This window comes from Lithobates pipiens, unplaced genomic scaffold (genome assembly GCF_037356315.1).
Source record: "Lithobates pipiens isolate NorthernLeopardFrog02 unplaced genomic scaffold, aLitPip1_a1.2 Scaffold_8, whole genome shotgun sequence".
NCBI lineage: Eukaryota > Metazoa > Chordata > Amphibia > Anura > Ranidae > Lithobates > Lithobates pipiens.
Window position 1 is genome coordinate 66,030,404 of NW_027507903.1, and position 22,958 is coordinate 66,053,361.

General features: G+C 38.6%; 1 protein-coding gene across 1 annotated transcript in view; it reads left to right on the forward strand.

Annotated features, from left to right (window-relative positions):
* FBN1 (fibrillin 1) overlaps nucleotides 1–22,958 on the forward strand; it is a 353,319-nt gene that overhangs the window by 51,275 nt on the left and 279,086 nt on the right. The window contains exon 3 of the mRNA XM_077471569.1: nucleotides 2,483–2,581. Within this exon, the coding sequence (XP_077327695.1) occupies nucleotides 2,483–2,581 (99 nt within the window). The remainder of the gene's footprint in view (nucleotides 1–2,482; nucleotides 2,582–22,958) is intronic.

Consider the following 22,958-nt stretch of genomic DNA (forward strand, 5'->3'; position numbering starts at 1 on the left):
AAACCAATTATTATACACTTAACGGAATTTTTTTTACCAAAAACATGTAGCAGAATACATTTTGGCTTAAATTTATGACAAAATTTGATTTTATTGGATTTCTTTTAAAATAGAAAAAAGAAAATATTGTTTTTTTTCCAAATTTCTGCTTTTTTGCGCTTATATCGCAAAAAATAAAAAACAAAGTCGTGAATAAATACCACCAAAATAAAGCTCTATTTGTGCGAACAAAATGATAAAAATTTCATTTGGGTACAGTGTAGCATGACCGCGCAATTGTCATTGAAAGTGCGAGAGCGATGAAAGCTGAAAAGTGGGCTGGGAAGGAAGGGGGCGAAAGTGCCCTGTATTGTAGTGGTTAATAATCGGACACTTACCTGTCCCAGGGTCCAGCGATGCGGGGGAAACAAAGCCCCCCCTCGTTCCCCACTCGCGGCGCCGTCATTCTTACTGTGGGCAACCGGCTGTGGCTTCACCCGGCATGCGAGAGCGGTGCAGGGTGCAGTGATACACCGCACAGTCATTTGGGACACGTGACAGGTCCCAGATGACTGTGCGGCGCGAGGGGAAGTGATGTCACCAGCCTGGGCAATGAAGAATTCAGACTACGAGGGACCCCCTAGCAACAGGCATTTAGAGGTGAGTAAAAAATTTTTTTCCCAATTATTTATTTATTTTTTTAAGAATTTTAAACAATTTATTTTTTTTGGTGGCAACACCACTTTAAGGACACTGAGGATGCTGAAGAAGACATCAATGTATGTTTTGATGCAGCAAGGGGCCTGCATCCTAGAAACGTTTATTTTAACAATTATGTTTTATGTCAAGTGGGCAAATAGTAGTTGTAAATTTGTCCTATTATCACTTAACTTAAGCTATGCATTATTATATAGTGGATGCATTTTCTGTATCGGTGTGCAAGTAGGGAGCTAATAGCTCTTATTTAGTGATTCTAGTAGGAATGTTCAGTGCCCCAAAGCAGTCATGAAATCACATTGGATTGGTGTAGCTACAAGAACAAGATACAGACTGACATTTTGTTGCAGTGAGTTACTACACATTCTTCCTTTTGGACTATGCTATTAAACAAAAATGTATTACCAAAGTGAAATAGCGATAGGCTGATCTTCAGTGGGCAACCTGTGCCTCTTTTGATGGTCAGGTACATTTGTCAGTACAGCACACAGACCTTGCTGGGACTTGTAGTATAAAGGCAATAAGACTGCAGGTTGCTCCTGCTAGAGCTGGGGAATCTGATAACTATAACTTATGCACCTGCTGCCATAAAGTCACTTTCAGACCTGTAGTAAAATTTCTGGCACCTGTACAAATGTTGGCCAAACTTCAATGCTGTGACATTAAAGTGTTAGAACATAAGCAGAAAATCACCACTAATGACAACAAATCATTATTCATCATTTACTATATTACACAGTGTCATCGTTTTTCACTGTATATCCTGCACAGATGTTATGGCTCTCCATAAATTATGTAGCCGTAAATGGGAAGCAGCCGTCCTGCCTCAGCATATTTGTGTTACAAGTGGGCTACACCCAGCGAAAGATAATCTCCAAATGTCAGGCAAGCAAACCTGCACATTATGAACGTCAAAATAAAGTCTCCTTTACATGTTAGGAATTTTGCCGTTGTGTTTCTATGGTGATTAGCTCATGCATCATTTATCCAGCTGGGCCTGTACCTTTAGTTCTTTAAAATTATTATGCACCAATGAGTTATGAAATATAACTTTATCGGGCCCTTATCTTTTACATTTAGTCCTAATTTTTTAGGTGGATCCTCTGTGACTGCAGCAGTAAAGAGGAAAACAGAAACAAAAATTATCTCCTATTGAAACATTGGCAAAAATGGCTGCTCCAGTTGTGTATAGGTTGGTGGGGAAGCTTAAAATAGCCCACTGGATACTTTCTTTATCTTCAACATTTTAGAACTTTTTAAATTACATCCCCATAACAAATTTTTGTTGACCATGTTTCATGTTAAACCCATATTTAGTGTCAACCCCCCCCCCCCCCCCCCCCCCCCACACACACACACACACACACACTTACTTGCAGAATCCATGGGTTCTTCTTCCAGCACAGCTATGTCATTCATTCACTGGAAGTTTTGAAAAAAAAAGTCTTATCTTGTAGTCTGTTGATACTGTAACTTGGTACAGATCTGAGCTGGAGAGAGAGTCTGCGGGAGCCAAAGCAAACTGATTGTGATTGCAAGCAAAGCTTTGCAGGCTCTAATGCAAAAAAAAAGGTAAATGCCAATTTTTTCTTTTTGAAATATGGGTGCATCCATTATTTTTATGCAAAAGATCAGGTTGTTATTTAATTCCGAAAGTTATTTTAAGAAATTAAACCTAGTTAAAATTTAAAAAGAACACACCGAAGTTTGACAGTTGAACGTGAAGGACAACGTATTCATTGTAATTCCACTATGAGTTAACATTCGTGAAATGTTTGTTTTACAGCCATTTGTCGGCACTCCTGTGGCGATGGGTTTTGCTCACGGCCTAACATGTGTACGTGTCCTACGGGTCAAACAGCTCCATCATGCGGTTCAAAATCTGGTAAGTTGCTTTTAGTAAATCTATCAATTTTTTTTTAAATGAAACTTTCCACATTTAAAAAGGGAATTCTTAGACTCATCGCCTTCATATTTGTTGCAGCAAGAATAGCGATTGCCAAATCTTGGAAATCCCCAACAATCCCTTTTCACTTGTTAAAATCTAAACTTTCATGGATAATGGTGAATGAACGCCTCTCGGCGATTTTAAACGATAAGATAACTCTGTTTGACAAAATATGGGACCCTTGGATTAACTACCTCTTGGCTACATAATGAGGTGGGAGTGACTCAGCAGTACATTTCTCCAGGGCCAGAGTGCACCCCCTACACCAGGCATATGCAATTAGCGGACCTCCAGCTGTTGCAAAACTACAAGTCCCATCATGCCTCTGCCTCTGGGTGTCATGCTTGTGGCTGTCAGAGTCTTGCTATGCCTCATGGGACTTGTAGTTCTGCAACAGCTGGAGGTCCGCTAATTGCATATACCTGCCCTACACTATCCTCTACTCTCCTTTCTATCATTCCTTTCCTCTCTCTCTTTTCTTTCAACGGGAATTTGCCTTTAAGGGCCCATGGACCAATTAAGGCCCCTGGGTTCACTTAGAAGTTAAACAAGTTGGTTACACCTAATGAAGGTGACAGAGGGAGATGCCCCCCCCCCCCCCACAGCTCCCCATGCAACTTGGAGCACTCCTGTGCATCACCTAGAGGAGGTCTTGCCTTTTTATTTTCTCAGTTTAATTTTTTTTGGTTTGGGTCTGACATCATTATATAAATCTAAAATAAAGACAAGGATGCACATAACCTCACATAAATACAAAGTAATCTGTGCTGTAACCGACTCATAACCGATTTGCCACCACTTCGTACCAAGATGGTAAATGTTGATATTCTACTTGTTTAAAAATGTAAAAAATTTCTTAATAAAAATATTGGAAAAGAAAAAGGGAATTCTACTCCGATTAAATATTCTTTGTAAAAACGAGGATCCATTTAAATGACTAAATACAACCATTTTTGCAGTAGTAGAGCAGCAAATATCTAATTTGTTATGGGTTTGCCTATGCCCTCCACAATGTTATGTTCAATTACAGCACAAATTACTTACAGAAGATATTGAGAACTGTCATGCCCTCACAGTAGTTAAACTTTTCTCTTTTGGTTTAGATCTTCTTATATCTAAAGCTAGGTATACACCTACCTAAATTTGGCAAGTTCCAGAGAAGCCGGTCTGTCAAATTGTCCTGCTAAAAAAACAGCCTTCGATCAGCTGCAGCGCTGATCAGTGTATTCTGACAGGGATGGGAGGGGCAGTCCCCGCTTTTAGAATACAATAGCGCAGCGGAGGATATCTTAGTAAGATTTGTAAGATTTTTTCATTAAACCCGATGGTTAAATGAAAAAAAATATATGTATACCCTTCTTAAGGCATAAGACAGGGAAAGGATATCCATGTATAGTAACTGAGATTTGGATATCAGACTCAGATATGAAGGCACAAAAAACATTTGTTTTCACAAATGGGCTTTTGAATTTCCCAGTGATAATAATAAGGTTATTTTATTTTATTATATTATCTTAGATACAAATAACCCCTCAAAAAATAAAGAAAGGCTTCTTAAAGTGATTGTAAACCCTCTACTTTCACTTTAGCTCATTGCAATCTATATAGAACAGGCAGCTAATCACTGCCTGTGAAATTTCACATACTTTTTCTGTTTCCTCATAATCCGTTCTGCAATCTGTAGTGATGTCAGCGGCACTTGCACAGACCAAGGCTTCTTTAACGGCACACTATGTGTGCCATTTCACTATCCTCTGCATGCCGGGTTATTTACTGTCATTGAGAATGGCACAGAAGAAGCCTCTCGATACTGTGCTCTTATCCTCTCTTTCCTGGTTATCCCCTTGTGACTGTATACCACGTCACACAGGGGGATTGAACCAGAGAAGCACATAGACCTGAAAAAGGGGATTGAGATAAAGGTTTGGTTTAGACGCGATCACGCGATCGCGCATGCGTAAGATTTAGACAGGAAAACAAAGTAAGGGCGGAAATTACGTCCACAAAAGATTCAGCAATCACTAGTAAAGATGACGCAGCCAATACCCGAAGAAAATACATTTTACAAAAGCTGAAAAGTATTTTAAAACCTGATTTTAGTCACCTTTAAATGTGTAAGCCTTACAAATACATTGTTGGATTATTATATTTTAAAAACACTAAAAAAAGTATGGGGTTTACTTCCTCTTTAAAGGCTTTCAACTCCTGGATAGCCACCTGGAGTCACCGGGTATTACAAAAAATTCTAACTATATATACCGCACCCTCCATTTTTGACTACTACAGAGGTAGTAGTCCCAAATTCCTTAACTATAATTCAGTAACTTTTTTTATTACTGCAATGAAAGCTGTTTTTGCATAAGATCATAAATCATTATTCACAAAGTTAAAACACTTAAAAGCATATCTTCCCACCCTGGGGTATATATACACACACACACTATATATATATAATTTATATACTGTAAATGTTTGCATAATGCTGTTTCCTTGTAAACCCTCAAATTAACCAAATTCACCTTGATTATTGCTGACGAGTAAATTATTGACCTCCGATCATCCAATGTAGTTGTAGCATTTATGTGAATGATCACTATTAATTTCCAGAGAAAGGATAATCCATATGGCGGATGTTGACTCTATCTTCACGGGGATGGGACTGCCCAATCTGTAATATGGACACATTTTAAATTGTGCTCCTAACATATACTCTATTAGATGCAGCAACTCTATGAAACCGTTTTAGCTTCAATATGCAGACAATTGAATAAAGTCCATTTAATATCAAAGATGTCGGACCTCATACAGCTACCACTGGCCATAGAAGGGAATCTGCCAGAAAAACGATACAAGTTATGTAATTCTATATACCACCCGTGTGTTTGAATCTCTCAATGCCAAAAAGTTGTCTGCTAGATACAATTCAATGTATGGACACAGTTCAAATCATAGTGTCCAGAAGATCAGTAGTCAGTATATACAGTATCTCACAAAAGTGAGTACACCCCTCACATTTTTGTAAATATTTTATTATATCTTTTCATGTGACATCACTGAAGAAATGACACTTTGCTACAATGTAAAGTAGTGAGTGTACAGCTTGTATAACAGTGTAAATTTGCTGTCCCCTCAAAATAACTCAACACATTAATGACTAAACCACAGGCAAAAAAGGGAGTACACCCCTATGTGAAAATGTCCAAATTGGGCCCAAAGTCTCAATATTTTGTGTGGCCACCATTATTTTCCAGCACTGCCTTAACCCTCATGGAGTTCATCAGAGCTTCACAGGTTGCCACTCGAGTCAAATCAGACTGTATATGCAGTAAAGCATGCTTATTATACCCACTGTGCAACCTAAGGGGTTAATCTTCTGCATTGTCTAAAAAGGCTGTTTGATTCTGTCTCTCTGATCTCCCCTTCTTCCACAGCCTCCAAACCATTTCCTGATAGAACAAAGGCTAGGGGACAAGCTGCACATGCTCAGTTTGGTGTGTATTGCTAGAGAGGTTTTTTTCTTCTTGGGAGGGTGCATGTGATCAGCACAGGGCTAATCAGCACTGTCCAGACAGAGGGTCAGGGGTCCTGCCGCCTGACAGGACAGTCATTTCAGAATGAAAACGCCTCCTACAGGGACTGTAAATATTAAAAATGAATTAAAGTGATTGCAAAATGAACACCTTGTAAAACAACATATTCCGTTTAAAATAGAAATGAAAGGCAAACCATTTGTTTATAGATAAAAAAATCCAAATACCTTTTTTTTTTATAAATTATCACATTCCCGTTGTTCTCAGCTTTATAAGAGCTGGGGGAGGAGAAGCAACAGTACACTGAACTTCTCATTGAGAGGCTGTGCAGGGGGGTATGTGTCTGGATAAGTCTGATCATTGGAGGAGAGCAGGCTGAGTTCCCAGCACAGCTAGAGAACTGACCACGTTGTACTCTCCTGCTTAGTGCGGTCAGTTTTAATAGGAAAGTAGAGGGATTGACAGGAACACCGGGGATTTCACACAAAGGAAGCAATACAAAGAAAATAGTACATGGTACAGCATACACATATCAGGAATATTAAATATTGGGTTTGTATATTCTTGAAGCACCATTCTCAGTTTGCAGTGCTCAGATACCGTTAAGTTCAGCTTTAAGTGTCACTGTGACTATACACTTGTGTAATGTATATTCACTGCCACAAACTTACATTCTATATACATTCTATATATATATCTAATATATATATTATTATGAAACTAAAATTACTGATCAATTATTCTGCAGATGGGATAATAACATACAAGGAGGCTTCCTTGGAATAGAAAGAACAGGAGTTAGTCAGTAATTCTTTTTTTATTTTTTTATTTAGAAGAAGCGGCATACCAATTCCATTAAACAAATATACAGTAACATAACTTCGAAGGATACAGTGAATATAGCACAATAATGCATAGATTAACAGTACAGGGCACTGAACCCAAAAGCAATCAGTTTGTAAACCAATCATCTAATAAAACTTTCTGTATATACAACCAAAAAATTCAGTTATATTCTTTCATTGTGTGAGGGAAGCAACACAAAACCCCAGTATGACAGAGGGAAGGGGAGGAGAGAATAATAAGTTGGGGGGACAGGAGATGGGGAGATGGAAAGGTGGGGTCATTTGGGAAAGGGAGGGATGGAAGAGAAGGGTAAGCGAGGAATGAAGAAGAAACCCCCCACCCTCCTGGCCTGATGCCCTGGCTCTACTCGCTTCAAGAAACTAGAAGGGCAAAGGAAATATAAGGAATAAGGGGTTCAGATTTTCCAATATTTTACTTCTGCTCTTTTAACGCCATGGTTAGGTATTCCAGTAAATCTTTTTAAAGAAAATTGAAGGAATGGACAGCAAATAATTATGAGACCTGACTACCTCAGTCTTCTAGCAAACTTCAGTTCTTCCATGACCATTGCCCAGTAAAACTCCCACCCTTGTTGACTAATTTACTCAATATGTAAATACGTTTTTCTTTATTCATCCTCCAAAGCACATTTATTTTCAGCATTACTCACATAGCAAAGTGCATTCACACCACATTTTGTATAATTTTTGACGTAATCAAACTTTTTATTTACCTGCATTTATTGTTCTGTAGGTCCACAGACTGGCAGGCATAATTTTTAGGTTATCCATATAAGAGAAACCTCTTTTCTGCACAGTGCCATAGACACTCTACTTTTGGTCAGTAGGCATACACTAAGCCAGAAGCCTTATGCCGTGTACACACAACCAGACTTTCCGGCAGACTAGGTCCGACGGTCTTCCCAACTGACTTTTGTCGAAGTTCCGACAGACTTTCCAAAAGAACAGACTTTGCCACACACAAACGGACTAAGTCCGTTCGAAAGTCCATTCGTTTTGAACATGATGACCTAAGACGGGACTAAAAAAGGAAGTTCAATAGCCAGTAGCCAATAGCTTCCCTTGCGTCGTATTTGGTCCATCGGACCAGCATACAGACGAATGGTTTTCCCGATAGGAATTGAGTCAGTTGAACAGATTTCAAACATTCTATTTCTAGGTCCGTTGGATTTTTTTAACGAAAAACGATCGGATTAGCCCACACAGAGAAGCTGAGTGCAAACCCTCACAAAAGAATATATAATAGAAAACAAAAGCGGAGCATTTTGAAGAGTATCAGCAGATGAATAGGTAAATTAGATTTGACGTATGTAGCTCACCTTGGTGTTGGCTGAGGAAACGCTACCTTGTAACCTAACTGGCAATCGTAAATAGCAGAAATCCACAGGAAATTTCCAAGAGATCTTTAAAAACACATCCAAAGATTGGGTGTACCACTCTCAACATCATCTCTGCTTGGTGAGCGGCCAAGTAGACACCACTTTGTGTCCTGGCTGACAAACTTAATTAGCAGGAATCCACAGTACTGGGTGTACCATGCTCAGCATCGGTGCTGCTATATATTGGGAGTCCACAAGGTGCAGAGTAAGTTGAAAACCCAGCAACACTTGATAAACAAAAGTCCTAAAGTTTTTTAAATCACTCTAGTCAGCGTTAGCTTTGGACGACAGTGGATGATTCCTGTACAATAAGGGTTGACACAGCCATGGAAGCACATGTAGCGTTGTTACTCTATAACAGTAAGTTCCTGAACAAGGATCTTTATCGCAAGATCACCAATTATTATATTTATAAAAGCTGTAGAAATAACTTTAATATGTTTAGGATTATATGAAATTTTAGTGTTTGGGTTTTGGGTATCATCATTTTATTACCTTATTTATTAAGAGCCATAATCTGGTGTAACCTCCTCTCTATTAAATGAAACATATATAATAATAAGAGTTAGGCCCCTTTCACACTGCCGCGACTTGAAAGTCATGCGACATTGCCGCGATTTCAGGGAATGCCTGTGTAAAATTGAAGTCTGTGGACCTCAACTCGCATCAAAGTCGGACCAAAGTAGTACAGGGACTATTTTGAAGTCCGTGTGACTTGAAGTCGCACAGATATGAATGGTTATCATTGGGAATCATGGGGTACAACTTGTCATATGACTCTGATGTCCAAAGTCACAGGAAAAGTCACACAAGTGTGAAATGGGCCTTAACCACAATATATACTGTATCATATATACAGAACAACTCAAGACAACATTCCTTTAAAATCTTTCCCGCTAGATAAAATGCGCAGGCAGCTTGTGAACAAATGTAGGAAATGTCATATTATGGGTTCATGCAAGCTTGTTTTCCGTTAGAGAAGTGTGCCTTTCTTCAAACTTGGAAAAAGGATTCTCAAATCAGATCTTAGACATCTGCTCGTTCTGCTAATCTAAACTTCAGTTCAAAGCGTTTGAATGAGTTTGATACTCATGTGGGAATGGAATTAAAAGTTGGCAAAAGTAGCGTTAATTGAAATCAGTTTCTTGAAATGATTTCCTATTCTGCTTGTCGGATGATCTAATTTCCTATAACTCCAAATACCAAATATTTTGTTATGCTGAATAAAGTTATCTCACCCAGCACATTTTGCAGTTAAGAACACCATTTGTATGTGCTTCAATGCATGTACTGATCAGCTACTGTAAATAGAAAATGTATTGCAGAGCTACTTTACATAGAAATATAATAAATTGTGCACACAGGACATCTACATTTAAAGGAAACACCTGTGTGATCATCATAGAGTCCCTAGAAACCTCTGGCATCAGTACTACATGAATGTTAAATTAGTACTTTTCTTTTATATTGCTTATACTCCATTATTAAAGAGTATTTCTACTCTTTAATAAAAAAAACAAAAAATAAATAAAAAATCCCCTCTGGGTAGTCAATGTACAATGCAAGGATTTTACCAAACTTTGTAGCAGAGTCATCATTGTGTCTGTTCTTAAAGTGATATTAAAGGCAATAAAAAAATAAAAATAACAAACATGTCATACTTACCTGCTCTGTGTAGTGGTTTTGCACAGAGCAGCCCAATCCTGCTCTTCTTGGGTCCATCGCTGGCACTCCTGCCCCCCCCCCCCCTCCTGCTAAATGCCTGTAGAGCGAGCAGCTTGCTATGGGGCACCCAAGCTGTGCAGTGCCCACCATGTATTGTGCAGTGCTCACCATGTCGTGCTGTGCCTTGCAGTCCCCACCATATCATGTGCTGTGCCCACCGTGTAATGTGCAGTGCCCATCATGTCATGTGATGTGACATGCACTGCCTGCCATGTCATGTACTGTGCCATGCAGTGCCCGCCATGTAATGTGCAGTGTCCACCATGTCATGTGCTGTGCCATGCATTGCCCATCATGTCATGTGCAATTCCCACCATGTCATGTGCTGTGCTGTGCCCACCCTGCCATGTGTTGGGCCCAGTATGTAGTGTCTTGTGCCCACTGTGTAATGTGCTGTGCTGTTCAGCAGTGCCCACCAAGTGCTAATATTAGCACTTTATATTGTAATATTATTAGCACTTTATACTCTAAGATTGGTTCAGAGTTACCTGGTAACATTATTAGCACTTTATTATCAGATAGCCTTATTTAGTATTTTTGAAGAGCTGCTTCATTACATATCACTCATATTTTTGGTGCTGGCAACACTTCAGAAGCCAGCTGCTTTAAATTGATCTTTTTGCACTTTAGCACTTTACCATATACATTGTTTACACGTTTAGCGGCGCATTAATACTTCACATTTAACAATCATTAATCCATGGTGCTTAAAGTGGATCTCCACCCAAAAGGGGAAGCTCTGCTTGTTTGCTTCCTCACTCCGCTGCCACATTTGGCCCCTTTCAGGGGAGAGGAGGGAGAAGATACCTGTCAAAACCTGGAACCTGCTCCCACTTCCGGCCAAAAACGCAGAGCAACGATCATGACGATCTACAAATTTCCGTATTATAATACCCCTTCTATAGAGGTAACAAGGACAGGCTAACTGCTTCTGAAAGGTAATCTGGCTCAACAAAATATTGAAAGAATCTTTTTTTTAATCATCATAAATTCTACTTTACTCATATATTTTTGTTTGGTTTGTCTTGTTTTTTTTTGCCAGTTTACTCATTTCTGAACGCTCTGTCCGCAGTGTTTTTGTTTACTTGGCATAAAGGTTGCTTTTCCATGTCAAAGTAGAGGAATGTATTTTTCTTTTAGGGTGGTGGGCACACACTGTTCCATTGTTGCGAACATTTAATTTAAAGAGAATGTATAATGGTTGGCATATTATTTCTTTAATTATTATGTTCAGGAATAACAAATATTTCATACAAAATATTTAAAATATACCTATTCCCAGGTAGAAGGTAGATCTCCATGGTCCTTTCTGCTTTTTGATCATTTTAAAAGTTCCCTGGAAAGTTTGTGCTGAATAATCTTCCCCACTCTCTCTCTGTACAGATTATAAGCCCCCATTCACACCGGAGCGACTTGTCATGCGATTTGACAGGTCAAATCGCATGACAACTCGCACCCTATTGTCACAATGACACTGTTCAAATCGGTGTGAAGCCACATTGGTTTGAAATAGTACGTCTTGCACTTTGGCAATTTCAGGTGCGACTTGGATAGACATCTGTGCATGAAGCCGCACAGATGTCTTCCAATATGCACCTGAAGTCGCACTGACATTCAGCATTGAAATTGTGCAATTTCAGATGAAGTCGCACAATTTCAAAACCGCATTCAGTTTGAACGAGGGCTAAATTAGGGAAACAGTGAAAACAAAGTTAAGGTGAAACAAAGTACGGTATGTTAAAATTTCCATGTATTTTAAACATTCAATGTTTATATGGAGATCTTTGCATTGAAAAATACATGTGCAGAATTCAAATATGAAGCCTATATATATCGTATAAAATAATTATATATTGGGTAATATATTACCCAATACTTTGGTAAAATATAATAGATGAGTTTGCTTTGAATAAATAGATAGCATCATGTCAAACCTTCTGTATACCTGTGAAACAGCGACAAACTTTGGTACACTAAATCTTCCAAAGATAATGAGTCCCCACAGATCATCAATTCAGAGTTTACTGTAAATAATTATTGGTCTCACTCTGGCATGGGTGGCAATATATAACATGTGTGGGGCAATTGACGTTTTTGTGCATAGGTGCCACGACTCATGTTTATATTCATATGTGCATGTATGTGGGTGGTGAGGCTCTGAATTGATTTTTGGGAGGCATTTAGATGCTTGGGTGTAACTTAAATTTTTGACACTTTTTTTTAATTAAAACTATTTTTCCATCACATACTGGACAAAAGAAAAATCCTTTATGTCATTTATTTTTGACAGGTTCTCTTTAATGAGACATAATTTTTTTGAGATGCAGCTGTATAGTGGGGTTTTCTCAAATTGGACTGCAAAAATGGAAATACATTTTAGGACCTTGAGTTTTTTTCAGGACTGTGACCTCAACTTAGCCCTTGTACACACGGTCAGACATTCCGACTAAAAATGTCCGATCGGACCATGTTGTCGGATAATCCGACTGTGTGTGGGCTCCATCGGACTGTTTCCGTCTGAATATCCGACGGACAAAGTTTTAGAGCTGGGCTATAAAACTTTCCGACAACATGATCCGATCTGACTTTGTCCGATTGTGTGTAGAGAATTCCGATCGGACAAAGTGCCACGCATGCTCAGATCAAATTACGAGACCAAAGCTATTGGCTACTAGCCTGAACGTAGTCCCGTCGAAATAACGTCATGAAGTTACCTACGATGGGATTTTCCGACAACTTTGTCCGACCGTGTGTATGCAACACAAGTTTCGGACAAAATCCGTTGGACAAAATCCGACGGATTTTGTTGGCGGAATGTCCGACCGTGTGTGCAAGGGCTTAGTCAAAGACGTCAAAAAGGTGAATCAGCTTAATTGTTTCATTATTTAGAAGTTTTTAGTTGTGATTGAAGGTCAGTATTTGTATTTGACCAACATAAGAAAAAAATAGCTATTCTAACATCTGCTCTGTGAAGTAGGTTGTTCAGAACTAGGGATCTAACAAATGAAATAGTTTAAAGCTGGTACACATTCGTCATTTTTTTTTTTTTGGTTCAGCCAGCGGGCTAAATGAAAAAAAAACCCAGATACCTGCATTCACACAAGTGAGGTGGATCAAGGAATCCCCTGCTGCCATATTGTAATCTGACAGCGGGGACTCCCTCCTGTCAGAATACACTGATCAGTGCTGTAGTCTATTGGCTACATCTGTTGATTCAATTAAAAAATTCCAGCAGGTCCCTTTGACAGAAGCCGATCTAACAATTGTGTAGTTAAGTGAACCACAATGTTTCTCTAAATTCAAGAGTACAGTTATTGTAATAGTCACCTAAGTCCTTCATCTGGGGTCCCCGCCAGTGCTGTTACTGGGTGCAGGGGACTGGTAATCCAACACTTCAGATGTGCCCACTCTGGCCAGTCTCCTCCTTTCCCCTTGCGATTATGTTATTGCATACAGACACTGAATTCTGAAAGAACCCTGATGCTGAACAGCCATTAGGACACCCAAAAAAGGACCCCATCTCTTATGCACAGAAGAAGAGAGAAGACTCAGAATCCCTAATATAACCTGACTATGCATTTAGGTGAATAAAAGGGGCATTTAGGTAGTTAGAGGTAGGTGTGTGGGATGGGGGTGGGGAACCTGGAAATTCAACTTTAAGCGTTTTCTTGAAAGTAATATATAATTGTGGTACCAGATCATCAACATACAGTGCCTTGAAAAAGTATTCATACCCCTCGAAATTTTCCACACAAATACATTTTTTTTTACAAATAAATATCTGAAAAGTGTGGCATGCATTTGTATTCAGCCCACTTTACTCTGATACCCCTAACTAAAATCTAATGGAACCAATTGCCTTAAAAAGTCACCCAATTAGTTAATAGAGTCCATCTGTGTGTAATTTAATCTCAGGATAAATAAAGCTGTTCTGTGAAGCCCTCATATGTTTGTTAGAGAACCTTTAGTGAACATACAGCATCATGAAGGCCAAGGAACACACCAGACAGGTCAGGGATAAAGTTGTGGAGAAGTTTAAAGCAGGGTTAGGTTATAAAAAAATATCCCAAGCTTTGAACATCTCACAGAGCACTATCTGAAAATGGAAAGAGTATGGCACAACTGCAAACCTACCAAGACATGGCCGTCCACCTAAACTGACAGGCTGGGCAAGGAGAGCATTAATCAGAGAAGCAGCCAAGAGGCCCATGGTAACTCTGGAGGAGCGGCAGAGATCCACAGCTCAGGTGGGAAAATCTGTCCAAAGGACAACTATTAGTCGTGCACTCCACAAATCTGGCCTTGAAGAGTGGAAAGAAGAAAGCCATTGTTGAAAGAAAGACATAAGAAGTCCCATTTGCAGTTTTTGAGACGCCATCTGGCTGACAAAGCAAACTTGTGGAAGAAGATGCTCTGGGCAGCAAAATACAGGGCAACATTAGAAGAAAACCTGTTAGAGTCTGCAAAAGACTTGAGACTGAGGCGGAGTTTCACCTTCCCGCAGGACAATGACCCTAAATATACAGCCAGAGCTACAATGGAATGGTTTTGCATATTCATGTAAGAATGGCCCAATCAAAATCCAGACCTAAATCCAATTGAGAATCTGTGGCAAGACTTGAAAATTGCTGTTCACAGACGCTCTCCATCCAATCCGACAGAGCTTGAGCTATTTTGAAAAGTAGAATGGGCAAAAATTTCACTCTAGATGTGCAAAGCTGGTAGAGACATCCCCAAAAAGACTTGCAGCTGTAATTGCAGCGATAGGTGGTTCTACAGAAGTATTAACTGAATACAAAAACCACACTTTTCACATATTTATTTGTAAAAAATGTTGAAAACCATTTATCATTTTCCTTCCACTTCACAATTATGTGCCACTTTGTGTTGGTCTATCACATAAAATCCCAATAAAATACATTTACATTTTTGGTTGTAACATGACAAAATGTGGAAAATTTCAAGGGATATGAATACTTTTTCAAGGCACTTTACATTTAAAATACAAATTGAGATGTTTATTAGGTCCAGATGTCCTACAACAAATAGATAAGTAAACTAATATGGCATCACAAATCTCATTTTGTGTTGTAGCAGAAGTATACATGAGGCATTATGTTTAGCTACGGTATATTCAGCAAATACCTATGTTAGTTCTACAGGTCTGGTAATTACATTAACTTGTAGCTTCCAAATTGCCAGTTACAGACTCAGAATTTTCCTTAACCATGTAAGTCAGTAAACTACCAGTCTGATTTCCATTTTAGAAAAGGTTGGTGAAAAACATCTTTTAACCTCCCTGGCGGTATAATTATGTCAGGTTTTTGATGCTCAAAGCGGTACAATGTTTCGCATGGAAATATGGCATTTTATATTGTTGTAATTCTTAGGAATAACACACTTAAATCTGTCTAAACAAGATTTTAGTAGACATCCTGGGTATGATAAAGTTGGAAAAACTAAATCATGAATTATAATATAATAAATAATTATAAATAATTATAACAAATAATAATATAATAATAATAAAATGTATTCAATAATGTAATCAAATCCAAAACACTGAAATTTGCAGAATTGTCACTGTCATTACTTTCAGTGTTTGATGGCGAATTTCCCCACAAATAACTATCGCTCAATTCTGCAAGTGATTCTAATTTAATATCGCTGTTTTCTAGCTGGTCTAAAAGCACTTTTGACATAAAGGGACATTTTTTGGTTGCTATGGACAATCTCCGGTTTCCAGGCAGAAAGAACAGTTTATATAATATAAAACTACATGCATGGTACTGGTCAAAGCATTATGGACAAAAGGGATGGGAAATAATTTGGTACAGTAATCTAAAGTATATAATCTACAGATTGCAGTGTACTGTATGTCTTCTGTGCTTTTCACTTTTTGAATTTGGCGCGGGGCTCTGTCCCCGTGCGTCACGACGTTCGCAGGGAACGGAGCATGGCACTGCGATAGATCGAGCAGAGGACACAGCTCCTACACACAGCGGGGAGACATCGCAGGATCCTGGGGACAAGGTAAGTAACTTTGCCTGGATCCTGCAATGCAATCCTGAGTGTGGCTTTTGATAATTAAAATTCACCCCGAGTCACACTCAGAATTACTGCTAGGGAGGTTAAATTGTAGTCATAATAGCATTAAATTGTGTTTATATTGTGCTACCAGCCATATTTATTATTTGTTGGTTGTGGGGGCTTGAGTACACTTTAAATTACTAAAATAACATTTCTTGAAAATATGATGTATGAGGCTGTAACATGTAACTAAAGATCAACCAAGAATATATGTTTAGGGACTTTCCGAACACATGGCCTGATGAGGCCAGTAATTCTATCCCTTGGGACTTTAAATTAAATTGTGGCCTGGTAAGGTCACACATTTCCATCCCTATCATGAATCAAAAGAAAAAAGAACAAGGAGGTGGGACTTTATATGAGACACTAGATTGCAAAAGAGTAGTTTGGTGAACATACTTGGATTTTTATTAATAGCCGCAAGATACAACGAGGTAAACACGGATATAAACATGTAACAAAGGTATAATGGTAATACAGTACATGAGATCACTAAATCAATATCACATGGTATAATAAATATCAAATGGTATAATGAGCAGTAATCTTCCAAGGTTCACCATCAATAATGTAGATAAAACAGTAATGCAAAGTGTTGCTTGCAAGGAATATGGCCTCATTGGTCCAAAAAAGGGGGGGTATTCAGGATAAACTTCTTGTTAAAGTAATATTAATAGAAAACATAGATGGCACAAGATGAAACTATAACATAGAAAAATAGAATTAGATGATAGAATGTATCAAAATGTATAATGGTGGGAAAAAAACTCTCCAACCAGATACCTGTTGAATCACTCAAATTTGTATTTGTTTACTTTTGCACACAAAAGTAAATGGCGTTAAACTGGCAGTAACACACACATAACAATATGGCGTTAAACTGTCAGTAATGCACACAGAACAATTTGGCATTAAACTGGCAGTAATGTACACAGAACTATATGGCGTTAATCTGGCAGTAACACACACAAAACTATATGGCGTTAAGCTGGCAGTAAGGCACACAGAAGTAAATGGCATTAAACTAGCAGTAAAGCAATCAAATAGATGGTGTTCACTACACTGATGCTATCTGAACTGTCCCTACTCTAGCTATAATGTAAAGATTAATGGCACGGTCTCACTACACTACACTGAAACAATCTGTGCTGTCCCTACTCTACACTAATGTATGTATGAATGACATGGTCTCACTACACTACAGTGAAACAATCTAAGCTCTCCCTACTCTAGCTGCACACTATGCAAAGCCGAATGATGGTCCTCCTCACTACACCCACACTATCCCTAGACTGACACTAAACTAATATTCTGCACTGACAATTGAAGCAAAATAGCACATTATAGCACATTAACTAACTAATAGCACTGAACAGAGCCCTGTTCTATCTCTCTCCACACCGAAATCACACTGAAAATGCCTGCCATTGAAAGAATACTTTTATACTGTGGGGCGGGAATGAGCCATGATTGGATAAAGTCATGATAACAATGTCCAATCATGACTCTGACAGTGCTTTGTGCCCTGATGGCTGAAGCTTTCACTGCTTCAGCCAATCAGGGCTTGCAATGCACTGTTCAGTGCCGCAATGCATTGTGGTTGGTTCAGGGGCAGAACAAACAGTCAAATGACCCATTTGCGCATTGGCACGTTCTGCTTGAGTCTTATCTGTGAAACCAGTCTACTCCACATAGTGGAGATCCTTTCCTACTTATGTTTATGACCCTCCTGCACAAAGCAGATATTTAGCACAGAACTGGAAAGCCACACATGGCACACATCTTTCTAATGAAAATAAAGTACATTTTAAAATAGATTTTAAAAAAAACTAGCAATCCATTTTTTTCTTTCTGTAGAGCTATTAATAATGTGATTTGTTTTTTTGGTCAAATTATACATTAAAGTATTTTACTTCTGTAGATAATAATAATACACTATCATTTTATATATCACCTTTAACGGTACCTTCTCAAACTGCTTTACAAAAGAATCAAAAATAATAACAAATGAAACACAGGATAAAAACAAAGAAAAAAGAAAAGAAAAGTAATGCCTGGGATGGTATGTGCATTGACATCAGGAGTTGACTCTGTCTTGACTTTTAATAATGCGTAATAAACCACTTGGCTTTTCTTATAGTGTGATATTTAATTTGTAACTGGTAAATCTGCATTCAAGATAAATTCTTATGCATTATTCTATGGGCCCTGAAAACCAGACGAAATAAACATTCAGCATATACTTGAGAACTGGTCTCTAGAGAACAACATGAGGACCGTAGAGGAGTCTTCTCACAGAGAGCAAAGTCATTTCATATTATGATGTGTTTGTTCAGATACTTGGCCTTCGACATTCAAGCCTGCCCCTGCCACGTATCCCTGCGGAGTCCTTGTTTTTGTTGTATATTGTTTCACACTATTGCTACTTACAGTTTCCTATCTCATTTTAGCACAATGTGCTTAAATAACAGCAAAAGTGTGGGAAAGGTGAATGACAGTTGAAAGTAAAGTAAGAAACTTGGAGATGATAATAGTCAATATTCATCGCGGAATGGAAAAAAAAAAATATATATATATATATATATATATATATATATATATATATATATATATATATATATACATATATGGGAAAAAATATATAAATTAAATAAAATATAATTGTAAATGATGTACAAGAGCATATCTAGTTTTATAGGACATTAGTAAAGTAAATATAAATTCTCCATTAACAATAGTTTAGAGTATCCGTACAAAAATCCAATGATTTTTTGTATGAAGTCTTCTTCTAATAGGACATGAACTGCTCTAAAACTGCCAGGCCTATGACTGGTGGTGATGACCAATCAGAAGTCAGCCTAATCTAGTACTGTATAATTCCTGTCTGAATAGTGAGTAATGCTTGGGCATTGGCTGATTGCAGCACATCTGTGGGGAGGTAAGAGATTTAAACTCCAGTATACAGATGTTCTTTACCTTGGCATTAATGATTTTTTTTTCTTTCAATTTTGCTTTAAGTTTTTTGGAGGATATTATTATGGTGGTGGTGGTAGTGATAAGGTGGGGCACAATGTCACAACATTGAGACTTAAGGCCATGTAGCTGTAGAAAGGAAGACACTACAAATAGAAAATCACCCTATTGTAGTCTGTAAATACCCTTTACTCTTGACACTCAGCGGAGAAAATAGGAAATATGGAGAAGTGTTTGGCCATGGGGCACTTTTTTTGGCTATATCATGTAGATGTTGATTTATATTTACAGTATATGTAGTTCGAGTTTCATCTTGCCACTATATGCCCATAGCCAGGCATGTGTGATTTTATACACTGCTTTGCTCATGGGGGGTTGAAATACCTTTCCTAGGGAAACTCCTACTCCAGCATTCCTTCTAAGCTGGCCACATGTCCGAAGACATAGGTACCTGTTTATATGAGCTGTTTAAAAACAGAGTCAAGTTTAGTTTGGCCAATACATCCTTTAGAATGTTTTCTGTTTGGGGTGCCTTGATTCCAATGAAGGATCACTAGATCTTAAAAGGTAAGATTGGGGTTAAAGTGGTTGTAAACCCTCACATATACCCAGTGAAGTGACTGACTTCAGGTGATATACAAAGATGAAACAGATTCTCTTACATAAGTTATACCTGTTCATCTGAAGTCTTTTCTTCTCTACATCTGTTCAAAATGCTGAATTTTAAAGCTTGTCTAAAAGTTCAGAAAAAAAAGGGGTACGTTACACTCTGCAGAGCTCAGTGAGGAGAACTCTGGCAGCTGATTGGAGGGAAAAGACACACCTCGCTCCACACAGCAAACAGGAACAGAGCTAAGAACAGGTTAGCCTCAAAAATAAGGGTATACTAAAAATATAGGTACCATCATCCTAAAAATTCAATTAGAGATAGGGAAGGGTGAGTAGGTACAATAGGGGCTACTACATACCCCATTGACCCCAAATCACCCTAAAAGGGTCTTAGGACTATTACGGTACCCAATAATACAAAAATTCTTAAAAAAGAGAATAACATTTATTAGAAAATATACAGAAACAATGTAATCAAAAATTCACAATACAAGCAACAACACAGTATTATTTTACAAAATGAAATAAAATTTTGGGTAATGTCCCCCAAAATGAGCTGGGGGTATGATGTAGGTATAGACGTTGCATCGACTAGTTTCAAGGCTAATGCCGCTTCCTCAGGAGGCTTCAACCTATAGACATCTGAAGAGAAATATAGGTAGACAAATCAATAAAAAAATACACGATTAAACAGAAATACAGAACAAAGAAATGTGTTAGGAGTATTTAAATTTTGAGCAACTCACCGACAAACCCAAAGTAGAGTAACAGACGGCAAACAATGAGACACCCGTACAAGGGGTGTTCCCCCTGGGGGCGAGCACGGGGGGAGTATTGTAATGCAGGTTAGATTCTAGGGAAACAAATAGAATGGATAAACATGTCAGGGGGGTCCTTTAAGGGGCTAGTATCTGAAAAGAAAAAAAAAACCCCACCTGGTGATAGTGGAGTTAAAAATAGATTAACATGCCCGGGACAGCAATGTTAAAAAGTGTAACTAAAGTATAAAGCAGCTCAATTTCCTATATGTGCAGCCACGTTTGAATGGTATCTGTTTAAACTGCAGCAAGGGCCTAACAATCATATAGTAAAAAAATGATAATTAGAAAGAACAAAAAATCAGGTGAAAACCACCAGCAGGTCTAAAAGCAATTAGACCTGCTGAAATGTTAAATAAACTTGAGTGAAGGTACAATAAGTAAAGAAACTTCCCTAACAAAAATTCACACAAAAAAATGCTTACGGGTATGCAGCCATCCTGCATAGGCGCACAAATGTGCGTCATTTAAGCCCCCAGCCCGGAAACCAAGCACCCAAACGCATGCTGGGCATCTGAAGTCTCTAGGTCTGGCTCTCCGTCATGCGCATGTGCATGCAAATAAACTGGAGGGAAAAGACACACCTCGCTCCACACAGCAAACAGGAACAGAGCTAAGCCTGTCAATCAGCTGCAGATCCCTCCTTTGTCACCATTATTCTCTTGGAGTCAAGAAAACTTGTCAGGAGTGATTCATGCTGATAGCAGAGGAACAAAGCAGCAGACAGAAATTATGGTACATTTAGTGCTCTTAATTGAGACGAGTATACACTAGTGAGGGAAATGCCTTGTTCATATTTCATGTCTGAGGTTTATACCCACTTTAACAAAAAACAAGCATACATACTCACCTCTATACTGCAGCATCAATGTGATGCCACAGTTGTCCCACATGGGCTCTAAGCCCAAGAATTGCGCAATCACATGACCTCTGATCTCTGGGTTCTTGGTCTGCTCAGATCGGAGAGCAGTAACATCACCATTCTGCCTGAATCTTTAACACCAGGCCTTCTTGCCAGTCTTGGCACACACTCTCAGTTTGCCATCCATATTCCCATCACACACATTCCTGTAAAAGGCTCTAAGATACCGGGTGCTGCAGCAACCAACAGCTGGAGACTGGATCTTACATGACACAGTGTAGATAATTGCCAGTCCTCCACAGATCTTCAAGCTGAGTTGAAATGGCTTTTTTGAAGTATGATCACGTCACAAACAAGAGAGTGCAACGGTTCAGAATCACGCAGGACCCCTTCATCACTCACCTGATGAAGGGGTCATGCTTGACTCCGAAACGTTGCACTCTCTTGTTTGTGATGTGATCATACTTCAATAAAGCCATTTCGACTTGAAGATCTGTGGTGTGCTGGCAAAAATTTACACACTCTCAGCTGGGCCCTAGCAAATCCCTTCCTTGAGCCGTCATTGAGGAAATCTTGCGCAAAAGTTAATTCCTGTCCCAGGCTCAGAATTTAGTTTTTGAGCAGATGACCACCAGGTGACCATATGATACTTCCCCCAGAAAATGCTGCAGTAGGGAACAGGTTTGGGTATTAAATACCCCCAGGGGTCCTACTGGTCAATGCTGATGGTCTCAGACATTTATCGAGTCCTTTTCTTAATGGTTGGTTTTACAATCTTCATCTTCCTTAATACAAATTCATTTGCTCATCCAGGAGACATTTTAGTTAATATTAGAGCTGCATGGATATCGATTTTTATCCATTATATTACCACCTTACAGTTGATATTTAATGACCGTGTGCCTAGGCTTTAGACATACGACCAACAGATGATGGAAGCTGGAGCAGCATTTGTCCAGGGAAGGTAAGTATTTCTGATAATCTTTATTTCCATTCCAGCTAGACTGCTAAATTGGCTTTATATTAACATTTGTGAATATGTCCACTAGAAGGATGAGAAATCTTTCTGTATTTAAACATACACAGCTTCATTTTCTTGCTGTGCTCGGTGCCTTGGTTGAATATAGTTCTTCAGTAGTTCATATTCTTATTCTTTTATTTAATGCCTCTGGCTACAAATAAGTCTGGTGTCTCTGCAGCCAAACAGGATAACCAAACTTTTTATTCCAGAAAAGTTCAGCAATTAATTCCCGACAAACCATAGGAATCTGCAGTATGTCTGGTCCACTAGCTCTAGACATGTTTAACAATTGAGGATAATAGTATTTTATGCAACAGGAAGTTTGTGACAGAACCAAAACATGAATTTTCTCATGATTGAAACGTTTCTTAAAAACTGAGTGGAGTTCCAGTTTTTAGTTGTCTGGTGTAAAGTAACGTTTCATTTGAAAAGCTGCTTTGC